Source organism: Anabrus simplex, chromosome 1, assembly GCF_040414725.1.
Source record: "Anabrus simplex isolate iqAnaSimp1 chromosome 1, ASM4041472v1, whole genome shotgun sequence".
Classification (NCBI taxonomy): Eukaryota; Metazoa; Arthropoda; class Insecta; order Orthoptera; family Tettigoniidae; genus Anabrus; species Anabrus simplex.
Genome location: NC_090265.1, coordinates 1,549,068,382 through 1,549,093,265, shown reverse-complemented (window position 1 = coordinate 1,549,093,265; position 24,884 = coordinate 1,549,068,382). Strand labels below are relative to the sequence as shown.

The 24,884-nt window shown below is 37.1% G+C and overlaps 1 protein-coding gene across 5 annotated transcripts in view; it reads left to right on the top strand.

The window, feature by feature from the left end:
• Positions 1 to 24,884, top strand: part of Gapvd1 (GTPase activating protein and VPS9 domains 1) — a 674,762-nt gene that overhangs the window by 367,430 nt on the left and 282,448 nt on the right. For 4 of the 5 annotated variants that reach the window (XM_067138086.2, XM_067138085.2, XM_067138087.2 and 1 more), the window contains one exon: positions 9,816 to 10,011. In XM_067138086.2, the coding sequence (XP_066994187.2) occupies positions 9,816 to 10,011 (196 nt within the window). The remainder of the gene's footprint in view (positions 1 to 9,815; positions 10,012 to 24,884) is intronic. The other variant, XM_067138089.2, reaches the window with a different exon arrangement.

Sequence of the window (24,884 nt, the reverse complement as noted above, 5' to 3'; positions counted from 1 at the left end):
CCTTTAAGCATGAGAGTATGGCTGATGATGCCCATATAATGGGCAAAACATGTCCCGTCAAATTAGTATAACAAGATGTAAATCTTAATTTTAAGAATCCAACTGTATTGAATAGGTTGATCCTAATAAACTTCTGTAACATTTTAAAACTAAAATATGATTGTCTGGGGAACTCTTGAAAACAACCGTAGCTGAAGTTAAATTTAGACTGTTGAAATAAGTCTGAAACGAGAGAGAAATTAAAGTAAGAAAAGTGGTATTTTAAAGGAGAAAAACCTTGTAAGAATATAAATTGGTGAGGTGTATAAGGATATATAAAATTATTTACCTCATAGTTGGTCATGTTATGTTTAGCGTACTCCCTTAATAATTTATTAAGGTGCGCTCGAAAGAGCATTACTTAACCTAGTAAAAACATTTACAACTGGCTAAGTTTGTACGTGTGTGAAGAGCTTGTGGTAGGCGAGGGGAAGTGGAAGGTGAAGTAGGGAAAGTAATGGGAATGCTTTGTAGGGTGAAGCTAACAGAGGAGAAGCATGTTGGATGTATTTCCGGATCCTTTTTGATGGCTTTCCTAGATAAATCCAATTTGGTAGCCTCTTGTAACATTATATTGATATTCTGTTATTTCGTTAAACACTCACAAAATTAGCACAACAAGTAGGGGTTTTGGTTTCTCTGCACACAGAACTACAAAGCTGTTACACATCAAACTGTACAGGTTTACACGGGCCCATTGTTTAATACCTGGTAATCTAGCCACAAGAGTGAGATGTTGTGAGTGGTATCTTGCATCATTGAATGATCATTTATTCGACCCACAGCTTGTGTTCTTTTCGGATGAGGCCTGGTTTCATCTTAATGATCATCTGAACAGTTGCAACTAACGCTATTGGTGTGCAGAAAATCCGAATGGTGTTCATGAAGTCCCTCATGAAGGATAACACTTCCAGTATTTTTTATAAGGTAAGATTTCATATAGGATTGTATACAGGCTTAACGCAGGGTGGCCGTGCATGACGTAAATTGGGCTAGGCAGCTTCTGCAGCGCAGAGTACAAACACTATGCGCTTGGTTTGGGTTTTTAAGAGAGATCCTGTATTTTTAGACAGGGCAACTGCAGATCTCGTATTAGATGGGTTTACATACGGACTCTTCTTACCTTTAGAAAGTAGTTTGCAAGTTTCAGTGGATGGGCCGAATGGTAACCTTAGTTTTTTTTAAACTTGAAAATCATTTACATGTGCTAAACCCCGAGGGCAAATCTCTTCTTAACTCATTGCGGACCGTGGACGGCGTAAGACGTTTAAGCTTGCCCCTATGCTGCGGGCTGTGGACGGCGTAAGACGTTTAATGTTCCGCGCCAAGCAATGCTGTTTATATTCATCATCTATGCATTCTTACACCGTAGTCAGTGTTACTGGTTGTAGCAGGAAGATGGATGACCTTTTTGAGATAACCCTCACATTGAGTGGGCTCATGTTTATCTTAGCTGTTTTAGCGGGAATATCTCAGCACTTCCTCGCGCGTCAAGACGGTACTTGAGATTCCACTGCAATGCGTGTCGTTCTTACCGAGTGTAGTATAAAGGCTTATAAAACAAAGTTTCTTACAGAAGATTAATTATTAGATATTGTTCACAATGATTATTCTGGTTATGAACTTATTCCTGAAATAGACTCGGATAGTGAAAGTGAGAGTGACAAGGATATTCCGATTCCCGAATTCGATAGGCCTATAGAGAAAAGTGAAGTGCCTGATGTATATCATCCTAGTTATTGTCCACCTGTTCCACCATTTACAGAGAATTCAGGTATAAACGTTCTAATAGAAAATAAGCAGGAAATTTTGAGTTACGTGAGTATTTTCATGAATCACGAATTTTATCAGTATGTGTGTGAGCAGACCAATCTATAGGCGAGTCAAGTGATAAGTGCGGTGCCCCGGCCTTTCACAAAGAATTCGATCGTGCAATCGTGGAAACCGATTAGTCCAAAATCCTGATATAAAAATGTACTGGACGGAAGACCCTGTTTTTCATACTCCGATATTTTCTAATACAATGTTCCGAATACGCTTCCTTCATATTCTTTCATTTCTTCACTTCGGTGACAGTAATCATTATGCCGAAAATACAGATAGGCTGTATAAAATTAGACGTATTTTGAAACCTGTGACACCAGATATCACACGCTAAATATTTACTAGAGGTAAGCACAAAGTATCATTTTTCTAACATTTATAGTTTACGAGTAATTGTAAATTGTATTAAGCGATGCACGTCAAGAGGGCCGGGCATGAAAATGGCTGGTCCAGGCATTCAAGTGTCCTGCTCAGAAGCAGGTACTGAATGTGTTAATATAGGCATATGCAGTTTGCATACTGTGAATGGAGACATGAAAACTGGAGTCTCCTATTAACTGGGACCTTTTTCACTTTATCTGTACAATCTTTTTAAAGATTGCCCTGTTCAGCATGCTAAATATCCAGACATAACAATGTGTACCACATTTCCTTAAGAGTTCACTGCAATTATATGGTTGTAAAATGGATACTCTGTTGATCAAGCTCTTAAAATATGTCATCACATTGACAAATTTGTTAAACTTATACGATAAAAATTTTTTGCGAAATAGTGCACTGGAAAAAAACCACTTCAATACTTTAGAGAAGCTGTAAAGAATTCACTACTTAAGGCAAAATTAAATGCTTTTCTCAGAAGATTTCAAAGTCAGAAACCTATGATGCCTTACCATTTTTACATCGCATGAAGAACTGATGAAAAACATAATGAGATTTATTATGTCTGAAAAGGTAGCTGAAGAAACTACTTCCCAAAAGTTAATAAATTTAGACTTGCAAGATAGTGCCAGCCTGTTTTTAGTAGAAAAAGTGGATATTGGTTAAGCTGCCAAGAGCTTACTGAAACAATTTAAATGTTCTTAAAAGGAAAAGTTACTTTAAGATTGAGTATAAAAATTTCTTGATCAGTATGTTGGAAAAACTGAGAGAGAAAAGTCCTAAAAAATCATATTTAGGAAGGGGTCTCACTATACTAAACCCTAAAATATTGCTCAAATCCAGCTTGGCAATGGAAAAGATTGATGTCGTTTTTGAAAATGTGCACAGCCATTCAAGAATATGTGATAAAAGTGCTGAAAATGCTAAACGACAATTCTGTTTGCAGGAATCAACAAACAAATTAATGACTTAATTTCTAAAAGAATGGATGACTTGGGATTGGATAAATTTTACTCCAGTCTTTTAGGAGAAGGTGAGCAATATGAAGATCTCTAGTCTGTAATGAAACTTTGCATTTGTTGAGACAGGCTTTTCTGTTAAGAAACATTTACTTGTTGAAAATCTTCTAAAAGAATCACTTGTGTCCCAAAGAATAATTTGTGATAGTGTGAATCTCGTAGGTGGTTTGAAGAATGTTACTGTCAATAGAAGTTTACTGACCTTGATCTGAACTTCAAGAGTAATTCAGTAAAAGATACACTATAGCATATTTAATATAGAAGAAAAAGAAAACCAGTTAGAAGAGAAAGAAAGAAAATGGAGAAAAAAATTAAATTACAGTCGAAAGAGCTGAAGGAAAAACAAAAAAATTCAAAATTGAAAGAGAAAAGCAGGATGATGAAAGTGAAAAGAAGAAAATTCTTCTAGAAACCATAAAATAAAAACATCTTTTTGATAAGTGCAAACGTTTCTCTTTCATTCCTATTTTTTCTGACTGATTTGTCTTCAAATTTGAACACTGTTTTGAATATAGACCTAGACTAGTTGGAATTCGTCATATTCACCTGCATTACAAACGCAGTTGCTTTTGATCTCGGTAGTGCTTGAAATCCACACAACTTACTATTAGGCTAATGAAGTTTAATTTTTATATTAAATATGCTATGGTGTACCTTTTACTGAATTACTCTATTAAAAAGAAGTCGATTCTTACTCTGTTTCCCAAAATTCTAGTTCATTTCTTTTAATAACTTAATTCCAATATTTATTAAACTTGCATTTTGTTTAACTTGTTTCATTACATATGGAACTATTTTTGGTACTTGAAAATACTTTCATTCACATGTTACATAAATACATTACAAATACATGTTAATTTATTGTTGTTATAAACAACTTTTGATCTCAAGCATGCTTTAAATCCATGTGAAATAGTATTAGATTACTGTGGTAAAATAATTTTCATATTTGAATTACTCTATTAATAAGTCAGTTGTAACTTTGTTCCTTGGAAAGGTTAAGATAAATGTATATGTTACTTGTTACCATTAAAATATTGATTTTTATATGTAAAGTGCCATCGAGTAAAACCCGTAAGTAAAAAGATGTTACATGTAATTTCAATAAAAGCCGGGCTGAGTGGCTCAGACGGTTAAGGCGCTGGCCTTCTATCCCCAACTTGGCAGGTTTGATCCTGGCTCAGTGCGGTGGTATTTGAAGGTGCTCAAATACGACAGCCTCGTGTCGGTCGATTTACGGGCATGTAAAAGAACTCCTGCGGGACTAAATTCTGGCACCTCGGCGTCTCCGAAGACCATAAAAGTAGGTAGTGGGATGTAAAGCAAATAACATTATTATTATTATTATTATTATTATTATTATTATTATTATTATTATTAATTTCAATAAGTAACTTAAAAAAAGGAAGAGGAGAGAGAATTAGGTCAGCTCTGAGGATGGTGGAGGCTGGAATTTTCTTTTTTCTTCCTTATAAAACATGCTGTTCGATGTACTAACTTGTCACTCATCTTTTGTGAAAGGAAAATTCTTCTTTGTAGGTCGGGGAAAGTCAGGAAATTTAAGAGAAAATTTCTTTGGACACTGTGGTTCTGAGACGTTGCTGTGATAGCCCAGGACACCGCCCCATGCCACGCCTCACTTGGAGTTGAATGTACTGATTACAAGTTGCATGTATAGTAACGTTTGCTTAAAAGTTTCCTCCAATAGGCTATTTAATAATTATCTGTGATTAGCATTGAAACATATTGTATTATAAGGTCATGTAAAACACTTCCCATCAGCTTTTCTGATGAGGGTTTTGGACCTCCAATATCAGCTTTAAAATGTGTACACTTTGTTTTTGTAGAGTACTCCTGTGAACTCCCTTGAAAATAATACACTCAGTTACCAGCGAAAAAGTGTACAAGATAATATTCTTGAAAATAAAACTGAATTAATCCCTGATATAAAATATTGTGTAGCCTGTTACTTCAATACTCAAACTTCCTAAGATCTGTGGAAAACCACAATTTAGTGTATAAAATTAGTATTACAGTATTACTATTTTTTATAACTACATCATTGTTTTTCTGTATCTATTTACCAGAAAAGTAATATTCTCGTGCATGTTTTAACTGCACTCATCGTGACCTTTTAATAGCATTTGTTTCATAGCTAATCATAGGAAATTACAGTGAAACCTCGTCAGTGCGTTCCTCATTAACACCTTTTCCCGTTCAGCATGTAAATTCGAAGTCCCGATTTTCACCGTATTAAATCTACATAAAAATACCTCATTTATCGCATCACGAATTTTCGCTATTACCGCTTAGTGCAATCACATTTTTCCTAGCCCTGAAAATGTTATTTGTCATCCCTTGTGAAATAAACTTGATTTCCGACTCGGGGAAGATCCATCGCCACAGTTGCGTGATTACGAGAAAAGGCCTTAAATTCCTGAATTTCACAGGATAAGTTGCATGTTGGGGGAGCAAGCTATTAGCCTCAGGAATGTTCAATTTTGCATGCCAATTAGCAGCTAGATTGCTGAATAACACAGTGAGTCTATTTGTGCTTGTATTTTGCATTCCATTCAGAAGTTAGAAATTTATTTTACGTTGAGTGGTACACTGAAGTGTAGCGAATATTTGTCGCATGATAAGGCAGCCTTTATCTGGATTAGGAGCATATAAACAAACCTATCGCATCACGAATTTTTGCTATTACCGCTTAATAAGAGTACGATCACATTTTTCCTAGCCCTGAAAATGTTATTTGTCGTCCCTTGTGAAAGAAAGTTGATTTACAACTCGGGTAAGAGCCATCACCACTGTTGCGTAGTTATGGAAAAAAGTGAGCCTGTGTGTTCTTGTGCTGTTATTCCATTCGGAAGTTAGACATTCTTTTTGTGTGTTGTGTGGTACAATGAAGTTTTTTGCGTGATACGGTAGCCTATATCTGGGTTAGGAACATAAGTTGAACATAATTGTGTGAAAATGACTAGCGTGGGGCATATTTGTCTTGTGATAGCCTAGGTATGGATACGGAAAAAGTGAAATTCCTTTCTAATGAAGACATTAATATCTTGCAGAAAGTGGACTGGCATCCGTATCTTTAAGCGTGCATAGGTCGCGAATGTTGAACTCGCACCTTCGAGATTCGACGTGGTCAAAGTTTTCAAAAAGCCGGCCAAAATCATTCTGTCGCAGTCGCACATGACAGAGTGTAGCCTCCAATTCATTGTCTAAGAGTGTGTCCAGAAAATAATGTTTTATAACCCACTGCTCCGAAATAAAAGGCTTCTACTAACATTTGTTTTAGAAAAAGTGTGATCTGCAATATTAGACCTGTATGTAGATACAAGACTTACCTGGGGAAATACAAACATCAGAACTCTGTAAGAGATTAGCCAGGGTGTGTTATCTGCTGCAGAAACTGAAAACCTTTATCATTCGGGATATGCTTCTTGCATCTTATCATGCTTTCTTTCTCTCTCATATACTGTATGGGATCAGGTTATGGGGCAATTGTCCTACATCAAATTATTTATTTATTTGGCAGAAAAAGGCAGTTCGTCTAATTGCTGGATTAGAATTTAGAGACTCATATAAAACTTCCTTTGTGAGCCTAAAAATGATGACAGTTCTTTGTTTATATATTCTTACAAATATTATGCATGTAAAAGAGAACCTTTCCAAATTTAAAGAAAGATCTACAATTCATATGCACAACACAAGATACAAGAATGAGGATACTCCTCACTCCAGGCTTAGTAAAAGCACAAACAGCCACTGTTACCAACAGCTTAAGATGTACAATAAGCTTTCATTACCAATTCGAACATTAGACAAAAGTGCATTTAACAGGGTACTGTCGCAATTTTTAAGGAGAAAGGCATTTTATAGCATAGAAGAGTTTCTAGAATGTGTTATTTCAAAAACTGACCTAATATAGGTAGTTAAATTAATTTTTCTAATGACTCAGGCATTATGGCTGAAATGTTGTCTATAGATTATTTGTGTTAATACTGACAATACCTAGCATACATTTCCTGTACTTGACGGTGGAAGCAATAAACTGTCTAATCTATCTAAACTATCCATTTTTTTGGCCCCATTCGTATGTTTCCATATTTGTTGTTGGGTGTTTTTTCACACAGTTCAGTGCATTTGTAATGCTATAAGCCCCATCCGAAGAAGTTTTCATATTTGTTCTTTAGTGTTTTTCACACCTTTTAATACTTTTCTCTCATCTCGAGAAATGGTAGATATAGTTTTCACTGTACCCGCAAATACAAGACATAAAATGCCTTCATTTTACAAAGGAATATGGAATGATTCTAATATCTTGTAAATACCTTTGTGTCGGAAAAAATCGAATCTAGTGTTTCCATATCCCTGTTGGATAGTTTTTATTCGTATACTCAGCGGTATGTTTTCTTGCTTAACATGTTTATTTTTGTTGTCCCCTGCAGAAATGTTTTAACAAGATTTTACTGTATTCAAAACTGGAGGAAACATTTAAACAGGTGGTGAAGCTAATGATGCTGTACATGCAACTTGTAATCAGCGGAGTCAACTGGCGCGGTGTCCCAGGCTATCGTGGCAATGTTGCAAGACTTTTCCTGCATCGGCTGACTGCTCACCCATATTATTCTACATAATACAAACTGATATAAAGAAAGGGAATTAATTTACGCATACAGCATAACCATGGATATATAAAGGATCACAACACAACCAAGAATGCAATGTTCCAACCATCCCGAGCTGAAAGAAATTTACGTTACAAAATCAATAACAACCTTTTTTGTAGGAAATATAAAATTCTGAAATTTATAAGTAATGTATAAAATATCCCATTGTATAGAGTTAAAATTTATATTCGATCACATGACTGGTTTTGGAGGAACGATGTCTTTAAGCTGACACATGGTTGAAACACACTTAAAAACTGCCACTCTTTACGTTCCACCTGCAATAAAAAATATTAAAATATTAATTTAAAGTTTGAAAACCTACATAACGTAAAATAAAACTAGGAAAATTATGGTATAATTGGATTTTCTGTAGACCCATTGGTTATTTCATGAACAACCTCCAACTTGAGTAAGTTACACATATTTCCATCAACAGTAGTTAGTGAAACTATTTAGTACCATCTCTTTCTTCTTTCATTCACTTGAATGCCATCATCAATGGTTTTTTCCAACCTTTTTTCTGATAAAAAACTCTGGGTCATTTTTCACAGCGTAGTTCTGCAGTTAGTAAATCACATATCTCTGCAGACTTGAAATTATACTATGTTACTCCTGAGCTATGAATGCTACTTTACAGTAGGCTTTGTGAAATTATGTACAATTTCTGTCTGCTCCTTCTCTTTGCCATTGTTGTTTATCACATCTTTAAAAGGTTCCTTTTTGGAACTAAGCTGAATGTGAATTATTAGAATAAATAAAATTGTTTTTGAAGTTGTGTAGTTTATGCAGTGGAGTTTGGTGCTAATTGAGAGAATACTCCTCATAAGATTCCTTCTTTTTTCTCAAAATTAAAAAAAAAAAAAAAAAAAGGTATTGGAGGGAAAGAGAATGAGGAAATATTTTCGAGCTCCAAAATAATTCACTTGTAAACTTTCAGTGCAGTCTGTCATTGGGTGAAAGAAGAGAAAATGTTAAATTCTTTCAGTATCATAAAGCAACAGGAATAGATGAAATTAGACCTGAAATGTTGAATTATGGTGGGAAGGTGGCTATGAAATGTCTTGAGAAGTAATAAGCATAGATTTTAAGCATGATACCCTCTGGTTGGGGAAAAAACCTATCTATTAGTAAGGGAACAGAAGGATTAAAACTACTACTTAGACTTCATTGATCAGTATAAAAATCCAGATGTTCACAGGTAATACATGGTTGACAGCAAAATTTAGTAGGAAAGAAGTGAGCTCACAAACAAAATTATCCTTTCATCACTCATATTTGCAGACTAATTTTACTTACTGGAAGTGAAAGATGGATGGACTTAGGATGGAAGTAAAAGACATAAAAGTAACTAGAATAATTGCTGTTATAAGCATATGGGAACAATGGCAGTAGGGTACTCACAATGAGAAGATAAAGGCTGAGGAATGAATTTGTCAATGGAAGCTGTGCATATGAACTGCCATCATGTGTGGGAGTCATGTGATGCAAATGGAAGAGGATAGGTTACCTAGGAGAATAATGCACACCCATGGAGGGCAGGTCAAAGAATTGGTGGTTTTACTCAGGTTTTAATGATTTTAAAGCAGGAAGTGAGGAAGTAAACAAGGCCACAGAGCTAGTGGCAAATAGAGATTAGTGGAGATGCTTAGTTATTCACTGAAGCTTGCAAACTGGGCATAATGTATATATGTATGTTCTTTGAATCATTTTAAACAAAACCAGAATATTACATTTTTGAGAACTACAAATTCTTTGACTTATGATAATCTAAATTAGCAGATTTTCATTTATTGAGATTTTCCTGTATTCCCAGTGTTAAATACCCAACCTGTTTTCGAGGTACTTGCTTACATTTTTATAATTTCCCATATTCCAGTTGTTAGATGTGTCTGAGACAGCATCAGAAGCTTGGAGCACAGATGTCCTGGCCTCAGACTCAGAACGCATGACAGAAGTAGATACAGATGACACAGGAAGTGTGGCACGGTCTGATGATACAGCCCGTTCGGAAATAGAAGTGGAAGGAAGAGGGGAGCCTGAGGGAGGGGAAGAGACTCCACCTTCCGGTACTCGTATGTATACTTGAAGAGTAATTATTATTTTATGTTGTTGTGTTTTTTGAAGATAGTAACCAGTTGTGTTCTGGAACCTTTCAAATTCTGTATTTTGCTTGTGTTTCATTTCTCATGAAATAAAATTTGTAATATAATTTACCTTTAACTGTATGATTTAAGAAAATGTATGTTTAGGCCATTTTAATTCATAACTGGGCTTTTTTTGCTAGTTGCTTTACGTCGCACCGACACAGATAGGTCTTACGGCGACAATGGGACAGGGAAGGGCTAGGAGTGGGAAGGAAGCGGCCGTGGCCTTAATTAAAGTACAGCCCCAGCATTTGCCTGGTGTGAAAATGGGAAACCACGGAAAACTATCTTCGGGGCTGCCGACAGTGGGGTTCGAACCTACTATCTCCCGAATACTGGATACTGGCCGCACTTAAGCGAGTGCAGCTATCGAGCTCGGTAAACTGGGCTTTTACAGTGTCACATTGTTTCTTCTGAAAGTGCCTTATCCTCAGTGGACATTGGTGATCAATCTTCTCCAGGTCTCCCTACTAACAGCTGCTTTAAATAAGCCAGCTGATAATGAATTGGACCATTGGCGGAGGTTTTGGAAATGTGTCGTTACCCAAGGCCTCTTTTTCCATTTACTTTTCCTTGAAGTATAAGCTGTTGATATTTTTCGTTATGCAGAAAGTGACCAAAGTGTGCTGTCTTCCTTTCTTTGATGGTCTTTGTTATTTCTAATTGTTTTCTCATGCGTTGCATAACCACATCATTTGTTACGTGATTCAACCAAGATATTCTGAGCATATGATGATAACACCAGAGCTCAAAGGCATTTAACCTTTTAAATATTATGGCTGCTAGTGTCCAAGCCTCTGCACTATAATACGAAGTGGAGAAGACATAATACTTCAGGACTCAGGTTCTAAGAGGAAGGTTTATGTTCAGATTGCATAATACTTTCTTCATCCGATGGAATGCCGCCTGTGCTTTCTCAATTTGGACTTTTAATTCTTGATATTGGTTCCATCTCTCATTTAGTCATCATCATCAACGTCCCACTTCAGTCGCCCAGATGTGGTTAACAAGCCTCCTCCACTCCTTTCTGTCCTTCCACTTTTCCTGCTCCATTACTTCTGCGACATCTAATCCAGCTTCTCTAATGTCCGTCCAAATCTGATCCATCCACCTTCTTCTTGGTCTTCGAGCTGGTCTCTTTCCCTTAACTTCTTTTTCCAATTCCCTTCTTGCTACCCGTTCCTTTTCCATTCTTTTTACATGTCTGAACCATCTCAGTCTTGCTTTCTGTATATTTTCTGATTTTAATATTTTGAATTTGATCCCTTCTTGTCTTTTTAACTAACGTTCTTAAAAATTTTGTTTCTACTGCTTGGATCTTACTGTCTTGTCTCTTACTAGTTACCAGCGTTTCTGGTCCGTATGTTACAATTGGTATGAAATACTGCTTATATAGTGGTAATTTTGTTCTCTTGGGTACTTTGTCATCCCATAAAAGCTTTCTGGCTTCATAATAAAATGTTGTACCTTTACTTAGTCTGTTATTAATTTCAGGGTTGATTTCATTACTTCCTTTAATAATGCTACCCAGATATGTAAACTGTTCTACATTCTCTAACCATTCTCCGTCTATGTTCACTTGGCTTCTCTTTTTCTTTTTTCCACAGTGCATGACTACAGTTTTCTTTTTTGCTAAATACCTTTGCAAAGTCCTTCAGATTTTCATTCCAAACATCCAGTGTTCTTTGTACTTCCTTTTCTCCCTTTCCCCAAATCACCACATCATCTGCAAATACCAAAGCATTCACTTCATCACTACTGTGCCGATTACCAAGTCTAAGTCTCTTGGCGTTAAGGAAAAATCCACCGTTAGGGTCGGTAGGTATCTTAGGGTTTGCAACAAATAATATATAATTTTTAACGTGAATCCAGAGAGAAATGCTCAACGGAACACTTTCGTTCGTTCAAGTTAAATCTGACAGACGTCTCTATCGCTTGTCAATTACGGTGACAGTTTTATATATTAATGCTGCCATAATCATAACTTTCATACTATACCGATAATCTATAAATGATAATAAATTATATCTTACTATCATTTATTCAAGACAATAAATATGATGGATAAATTAAAATATAAGGTTTACTTAAAGTTTGAAATTAATTATGGAATTGAAATATTATCTTCAAAATTATTTGTTCAACAATATTTTTTCATCATAGGAATTGTCATAATATTCATTGAAAGGGTAGTTAACTCAACTTTGCTTTAACATCTCATGATAACATAAAATGGATCACATTTTTACAAATCTGCATGGATTGGAATCATTTGAATTAATTAATTAATTAATCTTCTTAACAGAAATGTGTCTCATTTGATCATGAACTCACTTCTTGATAAGAACGAATGCTTTTAGATGTTTTCTTTAAATTAGAGGCATACAGAATAAGGTTAGTTTCATCCCTGTGTAGCATTCATTGGCTACATATCAATTACTATCTACTAAATTGCTAATAATCACCAATACATTCAGTATCTACTTTGGAAATGAGTGAACTTGTCCTAAATAATTATGGTAGCTTCATGATTAAATTGCAACTCTAGTATATAATTTCATAAAATCCAGTCATTCTTGTGTAGGTTTATAGGGAATACCATGGATGGAAATTCTAAGTCATTATCAGTCATAAAATATTATTAAGAAGACATAGACTATTCATGTCACTAATAGCCTGTTATATTAGCTATGATAACCTTATGCCACTTCAGTAGTATGAATTTATTGAAATCACCATTTGAGTGAAACTCATGGGTATCAGGATTTATTTTGATGATCAAGCCTTATCAATAGCTCGTAAATACCGTATCATGTTGCCATTTGTTATGCGATATGGATTATTCGTTGTGTAAACATCATTACCACCACAATATCTGCCAATGATCTGCATCTGCACCACTAAACTACTCTTTTTATTAATATAGAAATCCTTCCTCTTATTTCTTCGCATCATTATCACAATTCATCAATTCTTTCCTTCATATATCAATATTCTACCATCTCGCACTTCCTTCCTCATATTTCTCTTTATATTTTGACTGCACCACATGTCAATATTTCTTATTTAATTCACAGTAATGCATAATTCAATTCATTCCGAGGATCAATATCTATCTTTCATTTCTGCCAATACGTTCCTTATTTATACATATGCATCCATATCTAACCTCCTCTGCTTTATTAATGGCAATAACTGATTTATCTTTATGAACCTGATGTCCTACATGTCACTATTAATCATCATATACTCTTTCATTAATGGCGTGGTTTATTACGATTAACTGATATCGTTGACATAATATTATACTATTATATGGTCACTTCCCTATCTTGAGATAAACATTATTCATGCTGAAAACTACCTATCACCTTCCTAAACATATCACATTTTAGATCACTCGCGAGAAACTGCTCGATATTGAATTATATTATTAGGATATAACGACCTATTACACTCCAAACAAATAAACACAGTCTACATTATACAAAGAAAATATAAAACTCACTTGATAATATTCTGACAACTTATCTTATTCTGTATTCGTCTGCCGGGATTGGTGTTGGTCCAGCTACACCATCAGCTGCACTGGTCCTCCTTTGATGTTATGGGCTTGGTCATCTGGACTCTCTACTGCGGGAATCATGCTCTCATCTGCCCGTCAAGTTGGCTGGTCTCCTCTGGTCGTCAACCCCATTCTCGATTTACAGGTCCATCATGTCGGTCTTTTGTGCATTTAGGAAATACAGATTCAAAGACAACATTAATGAAAACATTTTGTCAAATGCAAAGCCTTCTTGCATTGCAGTATTGTTTCATATTGGCTTAGATAAATATCTATGTCTTAAGTTATTATACAGACTACCAAAATGTCTGACTTGACTTTACATAGTTTAATTCAATGGTATCTTCTCTATGATTGTGGTTCTTAATATATGCTTCCTAACAAAACCTTTTTCGTACAAGTCAGGTCCGTTCAATACCTTCTTCCTTTCCTTTCTTCTATCTTTCTGGATGAATTCAATTAGGATGTCTAGTTGCAAACCGCGTTATGTCCATTTTTTTTCTCAAATTGAGTTATTGCTGCCATTGTATGCAGCTCATCAAAATACACAATCCAGTAATGTAATGCATGAGCAAAGGCAATTTAATCCATACATTTGAAGGTGACAAATAACGGAACTGCTGCAGAAGTCGTTATATCCAGCGTGTGTTATGCAGCAAAGCTCCTTATGTCATAGAACTCTGAGAGAGGATCATACTTACATGAACAAAATCAGGCAACTGTGGGATAAGAGGTGAAGTAAACTATAACAGCCATTGTGGTGGAAGCAAAAAGCATATTGAAGCGTGGGGAACTCTTTTCTGCTATTGTGTCAGTACCAGTGGAGGAAGAGGTTCCTCTTAAGAAAGAAAAGCTCAACAATCTGCACACATTGCTGACCAAACATTACGGGAAAGAGTGGATAAGGAACAATGACCTCACGTTCAACAAGGCACTGTTTGACCAGCACCAAAATTTAAACAGTGAAATGCCAGACTATGACATTGATGTGGGAGATTTTGTTGAGGACAATAACGGATTGTTAATCTAACTGTACAAAATTTTAAAGAACTTATAAAACGTTTTGAATGAGTGATGATTTCTTGATGTAATCATTAAATCAAGGAGCAGGGATTAGATATCAAAACATTATATCCTAACCTTAAAATTAGTTCTATTTATGCTATTTTCATAGTGTAATATTTTCAAGTGTAGCTAATAAAACACTTTCATCATAAATCTGTACACTCTATTCCATATACTGCTGCAAGTATCTTTTATCTATACAAAACTGCTGCAAAACTCGTTATGTCCAGCCCTCTAAATTCAATTCTCTCTTGTTCCAAGTGTTGTTGCTAACAATTTAAAAGATACATTTTGTCTCTGTCATGGCCACTATGATTCGAATTGCATGTGTATCGTATAACTTTGTATTTCCCTGATGTTTTAATGCATACTATATAATTTCATTCGCGGTAAATAGTAAACATCTTGACTGTGTGTATTAGCAGTCAGGACAGTGGAACGGCACATTATCTTCCTCTGCCTTAAATAAATAAGTATATTGCTTACAGTATATTTATTTATATTATTTCTTTTCATTTAAATGGGACTTTTCATTGTCCTGAATTTACATCATTGCCTCAATTCGAACTTCTATAATATTATTTTCATTTCATTCGTGATCTTCTGCATAGCATAGCTTCAGGTTTGCTGCATTATATACGTTCCTATATGTACCATTCATATGCTCAGCTATGTATGCATTGTTCCCTAGTACTTTCTAATGATATATGGGCCATCAAATAGATGAACAATGGATGGAACTTCTTATTTAGAATGCTCTTTAATCTTCTTTTAGACTGTTTTTCCAACTACTCTTTCACCATTTGATAAATTTCCCCGCTGCTGCGCTTCGGTTCATTTGTCTCTCCTAATATCTTATTCCATGGTCTTCTCAGATATTGACTCAGGTGTACAACACTAGGTATCTGCCTAGTTGATTCATGAACAGTGTTATTGATGCTTTCTTCTGTTGTACTAATAACATTTATCCACTTCCAGTGGTACTTGGGACAATAAATTCTACAGAATTTTGAAATTTCTTTCATACATCGTTCAACCGGATTGGCCGATTGATGTCTTACTGAACAGAGTACGTGTTTGCTTTTCATCTCGTGCATTGCCTCTTGGAACTTGATTGATGTGAACTGGATATCTATATCTGTTAATACTTTCTTTGGTCTACCCATTTTAGGTATCACCCCTTGTACTATTGCTCTCAGCACTTGTTTGGTGTTAGCTCTTTGGATCGGTCGTAACGAGAGAAATTTTGAAAATATGTCCATAATAACGACAATGAATTTCTGCCCTTTCTTTACGGATGGTATTTTCAACTAATTTGTCTGGATTCATCTCCCATGATTCGATTTGTGAAATTAACCATCATTCAATTTTGTTATTTGATTTATCCATCATATTATACATTTCTTCTTCTATTCTAAAATTGGAGTTTTTATTCTGTGAACCTGTATTGGAAGATTGGGCATTTCGGTTTAATCTTTGATCTTCCCTTTCCTTTTGCTTGTACGACTGCAACTCTAAGCTCTCTGCTCCTGCAATATCTCCATTTATATTTTGATCTTTAATAGTGTTTTTTCACTTCTCCTTTTCCTGGTTTTCTTCCCTTAGGTCTTGAATATATTGCCTATTTCTATATTCTCTCTCTTCGTAATTATCGACTTGTCTTCCCCTATTTATGGGTCTTCTTCTTCTTCTTCGATAATAATAATTTTGTGTGGCTATTTCTAGCCGCGTGCAGCCCTAGTAAGGCAGACCCTCCGATCAGGGTGAGCGGCATCTACCATGTGTGCGTAACTGCGTCTTATGTGGTGGAGGTAGTGTTATGTGTGGTTTGTGAGTTGCAGGGATGTTGGGGACAGCACAAACACCCAGCCCCTGGGCCATTGGAATTAACCAGTGAAGGTTAAAATTCCAGACCTGGCTGGAAATCGAACCCGGGACCCTCTGGTTACCCAAAAAGTCGTACTTCTTTGATAATTTACTCTATTTCTGTTATTTCTGAATTGATTATTTGATTGATAGTATGAGTTTAGTGATGAAGATCCTGATATTGAGAAAATTATGCTAACTGGCAGTGCTGTTACCTCTACTGATGGCTGGAGGGAATACCGTGACACGGACTTCGATTTCAAAAGAATCCAATTTACAAGTACGTCAGGTTATAAGCCACCGCAAGGGACTAAACCTAAGAGTGAACTTGACTTTTTCCAATTATTCATGACTGACGATTTACTATCGAAAATTGTATGAGAGACTAACCGGTATGACAGTGTCAACATTCAAAAGGTTACGCTGCTCAGACGTGAGTCTATCTGGAGGTTGTGGGTAGATGTTACTCTTCCTGAATTCAAAGCATTTTTAGGTGTAATCCTAAATATGGCAGTGAACAGTAAGCCTGAATTACAAGACTATTTTTCCAAAGATTGGTTAGATAAGTGTCCATTTTATAAAGATGTGTTCCCCCGGAAGAGGTTTATGCAAATATTCTGGATGTTACATGTTTGTCAACCTGTAGGGCAAGTGCAGTGATTTAGTAGAGGAGCAAGAATCCGAAACGTAGTGGAATATTTGGATTGTAAATTTAGGGAGTTCTATGTACCAGGTCGTAACATCAGTAGAGATGAAAGTGCAGTGGGTTTCAAAGGAAGAATTATATTCAAGTGCTACAATCCACAAAAGTCAACAAAATGGGGCTTCAGAATATTTGTTTTAGCTGATTCTGAAACAGGGTATGTTGTAGCACTTCAGCCATACTATGGGGCCACTACAAGAAGTTGTCTTCCTCGACCTCATCTGTCATTTACATCTCGGATTGTCTTACATCTGTGTGATAAACTTTTGATCAGCACAAATGGTGCAACAGGTTTCCATGTATTTACAGACAGGTTTTACACAGGATATGACTTAGTGGTGGAGCTCTAAAACTTGGGTACCATCTTACACTGGAATGGTAATGTTGAACAGGAAGGGGTTACCAACTTCTGCTAAGAAAACTGTGAAAACCATGGCAGAACATGAAGTGCATTCATATTGGAAAGATGTCAGGGTTCTTCTCTTACTATGGAAAGACAAACATGAGCACCTACCACAATAATTCAAGCCAGGAGGTAGTAAGAAATATGAAGGGAAAACAAAATGAAGTGATCCAGAAACCAAAAGTTGTATGTGAATACAATAAGTACATGGGTGGGGTAGTTCTGGCAGATCACTTTTCATCCGCTTATGGCTTTACTAGAAGGTCAGTGAAATGGTGGCGTAAAATGTTCTTTTGGCTGTTAGAGGTAGCAGTAATTAACAGTTTTCTTCTGTACAAAAGCCAAAACAGTCAAGTGAAACACAGACAGTACAGAAGGGAACTGATAAAGCAGTTGGTTGGAGATGTACGGAACAAGGACTCGCGCGAGCGCAGTCGGCCATCCACTTCTGATCACGAAGAACGGCTAAATGGTCGTCCCCACTTCATTTATTCTCATCCACAGAGGAGAACTAAAGTCTGTGCAGTTTTCAGTGACTGTAAACTGAAGGGGGGACGACGTGAGACTGTGTTTTTCTGCAATACTTGTACAAAAAAACCTGGATTACATCCTGGAGAGTGCTTTGAGAAGTTCCACACAAAGCACAGTTACAGATAAAAAGTGACTGACTGAGATAATTTCAGGCTTAAAAATGCTGAAAATTGTTCCTGAATATTGTATTATACTTGTAATATATTTATTTTGTGTTTGCTTTATTTGATTTTTATAAATATGCTGTTCATATATTTGTGCTGTATTTTACTCCCCTGCAAGCAGATTTTTCAATGGAGCTGGAGAGACAGGAGTGTTCAGAACAAAATGAGGGTAAAGGGTTAAGATTGGAATACGCTGTGATCATTCACTCTCTTCTCGATATAAACCTTACCATACAATAACTATCCAATATGATCCTACTCTCGTGTGGCATTTAATATCACAATTACTTCTTCTTTCCTCACAATTACTGATTTGTGCACCTCCGTACCTCTTACATTTCCATATTTATTCAATTCAACTCTATCACTTCGTAGTCAATGCTTTTCTCATATCAAATCTTCTTAACACATTGGAGACGGCCATATTTGAATGGGGATTTTTAATGGTTTGTGAAAATTTTTCAATGCTAGGGTAAGCCTTGATTATAACAACTTTTGGATTGCATAGAAAGATCACACTTTCTTCTACACAAAAATGAGTTTTAATTATCATAATAGTGCAGCAATTTTAAAATATAAATTTATGAAAATAACATGTTTTACAAACGAAAAAAAATCTGACGCAGCTATGGATGCCAGTTCGGTTAATATTTCGAAATTTGACTTTGTGGGCACATCTACTGAAACACACTAATGCAGATTCTAACGTAATTAGTCAATTGACACGGGTATTCTGGTTTACAACAAGGAATTTGAATTCCCACTGTTCCTTGTTTGATGACGGTGTTGCATCGAGTTGCTGCAAGTACGCGGGAAACGCCCACATTTTTAGGAAGTGGTATAAAATAGTATTACAGAACCCACTTCAAGGAAGCAATGTAAAACTATGTTACACTTCACAACAATTTGAAATGAGCTCATTTTCTACCTTTATTAACCTGAAGTTCCAGAATCTTCATGTTTACTTAGTGTGTAATTGTTATCCTTATGCTCATTTTCAGAAATCGTGTCTTCCATAAGAACATCCATTATGGATTCGTTGTCAAAATTTCGTACACTTGAATTAGACATGCTAAATATTCACAAGAATTACGCAAACAAGCCTGCCTCTCGAACACACCCTCTTCCCGACCGCATGCACCGTACGTACTTTCCCGCCCATTTCACAGCTGAGAGTCAACGATGACGCAGCCTTAGGTTATGTAGGAACGTGGCTGTGTTATCAATGCTTTGAAAGAAGAGCTCTCGACTTGTGCTCATAAATAGTATATTTTATGCCTATAGAAGCATTCAGCAGTATCTTATTGAAGTCACAGCTCGCTGAAACGGCAAATACAATTTTTTAGCTACAGTGAAATCATGCCCGTAGATTCTCCGAGCTCCGTCAGCAGCAATGAATTCGCGTGCCCGTAGTTTCTACGGGCGGCATCTCCAATGTGTTAATAACCTCTTTCTTCATAACATTTAACTTCCCTCAATGTTATTGCTTCTACACTTGCCCATAGTTCACATAGGATCCATCTCTTCTTTGTACTGTATTATACAGCCATCGTCCTGTCTATCAATATTATTATCTCCTAGAATCCATCTAAATTTCCTACAGCATGTATTCTTCCAAAAACTATTTGAATTAAAACAACATAGCCCTTCCATATGATTTGGGATCTTAAATCTGTACGTTACGCACTCTCTTATGGCATTAACAAAACTATGGCTGAGATTGGAATTTGTTTATAACAATGTCGCTTGCCACACCAATATACATATTCACTAGCACAATCATCATTCGTAAGTTTACATGGAATAGGTTAGCTCTGTAGGTCATGTTTGGCACATAGGTTATATGTCACTTGCAGCTGAGCTATTGTAATAATTCTCTACCTAATAATATATCAAATTTTGAAAACAAACTTATCTCGCTTCCTTCACCCTTCTGAGATGGTGTCTTCTCAGCTGCTACGTGCGATCCTTGCGGCTGGTAGCTGGTCATCCGAATGTCATCTCCGGTTAAGATCGGTCATCTTGAGCCAAATTATGTAATCTTGGGCAATCCACTCCCACGTCTTAGAAAGACTGTGGTGTCAAGCCCGTTCATGAAATCATAAGATACAATTCGAATGACATAATACATGATACACCTAAATTTAAAAAGTCATTGTTTAAGAAGCCTTTCTCATGGACAGTCAAGATTTTCTTCTGATAACGCAGAACACAGTTCTTTGCAAAACATAAAGAATTTCACGTTATTTCCTTGACACGGCATAAGCCCAGAAGCCTATACAGTATCGTGTCTATAAGTACGAGCCGTGAAAGCATCAGTGGCAACATAATACATGTTGATGCTGTTCATTTAGATTCTAATTTCTCCAACTATTTGTGATAAAAATATATATATACTTTCTGATTATTGACTCTAAATTCTCTTGGCTAATGAATATTAAGTAGTTGGTTCAGCTTTTTCTTATAATGGATTGCCTAAAGTTGCATGTAGCGCTCTTGTTTTTCCCCAAAGTCACAGTTCAGTTTCTTTCTTTTCTTGAAATATTGGATTTTCTTCCCGTATTTCTCGCTGTTTATAAGCTGTTTGGTTAGAATTCCTCATCAGTCTTCTCTTAAATGTGTTTCCTTGATTTATCCTAATGATCTTATATGATATGTTTTCCTCTTAGCTTACGTGTTTCTCTCAGTAAAAAGTGATTCCAAAGTCTTTCTTGTTTTTTAACAATTCAGATCCTGTGTTGAAGTCATTTACATAGCCCTCGTGATTCCATGCCTTCTGCTATGATGTTAGTCTGTGTTTCAGTGATGTTTCATGTTCATTTACTCTGTTTGATGTTGCCGCCAACCATTGTTTTTGTTCCGATCTCCTTTATATTTTCACTTTAGTGATAGCGTATTGGTACAGTACTTTCATATTCCCCTTGACCCTGGTTGTCAGGAATTCACTGCTTTTGCTATCCCTTTAGGCCTATATCATTTTTATATAAAGTGCCCATGAGTATCTCTATTGGTAGTCAGGCACTGAGCCGCATACTCGTTTTGGTCTCTGGAGATTTTAAGTTTACCTGCCTGTTTTCGCACCTAGTCGACGTCGTTTTGTTCTCCGACACCTTCGAAGAACACGTAGCTCATCTTCATGAGTTTCTCTCTAAAGAAACCTGTGTTCACGGTCAACTCCGACAGAATGTCCTTGTGTGCCAGGCAAATCAAATTCTTAGGGCATGTCATCTCCAGCTCTGGCATCTCAGTAAATCCAGAGAGAGTAAAGACTGTCCTTGAGTTTCCTAGACCTAAGAATCTTCTTGGCATGGTTGGGTTTTACAGCAGATTCATCCCCAATATTTCTGATATTTTGGCTCCGTTGAATTCTTCAAAGAAAGAAGAAAAAGAAATACCCATTTCTGTTGGGGTGATGTTTAAGAACAGGCCTTCTGCAATCTTAAAGACGCTTTGCAGAGCTCTCGTGCTACACAGTCCTGATTTCAACCGTGATTTCGTTCTTCAATGCAATGCCAGCGATATTGCTGTCTTAGCTGTGCTGAACCAGAGATTAGAGAACGACGTTTTGGCTCCTATTGCATATTTTTGCAAGATGTTTCAGAGATCTGAAATTAATTACTTAAGGAATGTCTAGCCATTGTCCTCGATGTTGAGAAATTCCATTCTTACCTCGATCACAGTCATTTCTGGGTACACACCAACAATCAAGCTCTGTCCTGGATGAACGCAAATGTGAAGAAGTTAGGGAGAACAGCTCGTTGTATTCTTCGCCTGCCGTCTTAGAAATTTACCGTCATGCATGTAAGGGAAAGAGACAAGATTGTGGCTGACTGTCTGTCGCGCATGTTAGTCGATGCTCATATCAGAGTTTTCATTTCTCGCCTGCAGTTTCGTAATTCTTAGTCCACACGATGAAGGTGGCACTGATGGCTTATCAGACCAGTTCTTACATAAAACATGCGACCACATATGTTGCAGCCGATGGAAATTGGGGGACGTGGCGGTACTTGACGTAGTTTCTTTCTCCGGCGAGTATCCTCTTCCTTTCGTCGATGTTCCTGCTCAAACTGTGCAACTGCAGCTGAGACGGTAGTACGCCAGCGAGAGCGATCCAATGCGAGAGTATGCCAAGTATTTGGATTTATATCTACTCTTTTCATGGCCGACTTAAGTTGTCTTTATATCGCTTCAGGGGAGCACCACGAGTCCTCTTGCCAGTGCTGAGTTAACCATACAGGATTTGCCGAGGGAGTCTGCTGTCATTCATACGATAGATATGGCCTGCCCATCTAAGCCAATGACCAACGATGGTGGCTTCAATACTGTTCAGGTTTGCTTTCTCGAGAACTGCTCTTTTAGCGGTATAGTCATCCCATTTGATGTTCATGATGGATCTAAGTTTTTGTTGATGAAAGCATTCTGGTTTCTTAATGTCCCAGTGATATGGGGTCCAGGTTTCACACCTGTAGAGTAACGTAGAAATAACAGCTTGGTACACCATTATTTTCGTGCGGATATTTAGATCTTTGTTCTGCAGTACACTATGTGAGAGACGTTCAAAGGCCACATGAGCAGCCTGTATTCTGTTTTCCATGTCCTTCTCAGAGGTACAGTGCATTGAGAGAATACTCCCAAGGTACGAGAATGCTGCACCCTTTCCAGAGCTGTGCCAGATTTATAAAAATCTCGGGGGGAGTTCCAGGAGCAGGCTGAGTAAGCACTTTGGTCTTCTGAATGTTGATTTTTTTTTTTTTTTTTGCTATTTGCTTTTCGTCACACCGACACAGATAGGTCTTGTGGTGATGATGGGACAGGAAAGGCCCAGGAATGGGAAGGAAACGGCCGTGGCCTTAATTACGGTACAGCCCCAGCATTTGCCTGGCGTAAAAATGGGAAACCACGGTAAACCATGTTCAGGGCTGCTGACAGTGGGGTTCAAACCCACTGTCTCTCGGATGCAAGCTCACAGCTGCGCGCCCCTAACCGCACGGCCAACTCGCCCGGTGAATGTTGACAGTCAGGCCAAAATGTTCATAAGCTCTGTTGAAGCAGATGACAGATTGCTTAAGCTCTTCTGGTGTGTGGGCTGGAGAAGCATTGTCATCCGCATATTGCAATTCTGTGACTCGGGTGGAATAGGTTAATCTTTTGGAGCGAAGTCTGGCCTTGTCGAAAAGCCGTCCGTTATACCAATATTTAATTTCCACACCTGTGTTGTTTGCAGGTGTTGTCTCATAAAGCATAGCTGCCAGGTACAGGGCGAAAAGTGTAGGTGCAAATACACATCTTTGCTCCTCGAGTCCATTTGTGATTGGAAATTCTTCTGAGATATTCTGATACAGTACCTGAAACCATACCATCATGAAGAGCTTGGATCAGACCAACAGAATGCTTGGGACATCAAAAATGCCACAAAACCATCTACATAGCGTTTCAAGGAACCGTATCGAAGGCCTTTTCAAGGTCATAGAACACTAAGATAGAGGTGTCATTTGTTCTCTGTGCTTCTCCTGAAGTTGTCTTGCGCAGAAGATCATGTCAATTGTACCACGAGAGGCACGAAACCCACTCTGAGATTCAAGTAGTAACCTCTCAGAAACAACCTAAGGTAGATTAATTAAGATTCTAGCAAATATTTTTCCAGCTATGGAGAGCAGGGATGTACCATGGTGGTTTCCACAGATACTGACTGCAATCACCTTTCTTGAAGACTGTAACTCTTCTGGAGTTTTTTCATGGCAGCAGGAACTTATTTGGTTTCCCAGACTAGAAGAATAAGATAGAAAAGCCTGGTTTTTAGAGGTGAGCCTCCACTTTGAATGAGTTCAAGAGGAATGTTATCTGATCCTGGAGCCTTCCCTGTTTTCATTCCGTTGAGAGCTTTGATAAACTCTTGGAAGTTTAGAGGAGTATCCATCCAGGGTTGGGGAGTATGTTGAGGAACATGTAGAAGAAAATCTTCAGCAGCAGCAGAATTATGGTTAAAGAGTGTGCTGAAGTGCTCTTTCCATCGTTTTGAGATGTCCTGTTTGTCTGTAAGAATGGTGGTATTATCAGCAGCTTTCAGAGTTCCTTATGATGAGCAGATAGGACCATACAGCTCTTTCAGTCCTGCGTAAAAGTTACATAAGTCCCTGATATCTGAGAAATTCTGTAGTTCCTTGGCTTTTTACTGCCACCAGTTGTTCTTTATTTCCCTGATTTCACACTGACACTTCTGTTTTAGTTCTTCAAAACGCATTTTCTTCTCTCTGGAGGATGGATCTTGAGAAACAGATAGATAGGCATCCCGTATAGCCTTAATGACGTTCAAGATTTCTTCATTGTTATTATCAAACCAGTCTTGTCTCTTCCTTTCCTCATAGCCAATGACTTTCTTTTTGAAACGTGGCCCATTCACATTCTACATCCTTTGTGTTGATTGGATTGTGAGTTAGTTGTTCTAGAACAGAGTTCTGATATTCTGTTGCAACACTATCAAGTTCAAGCATAGAGGTGTTGAAC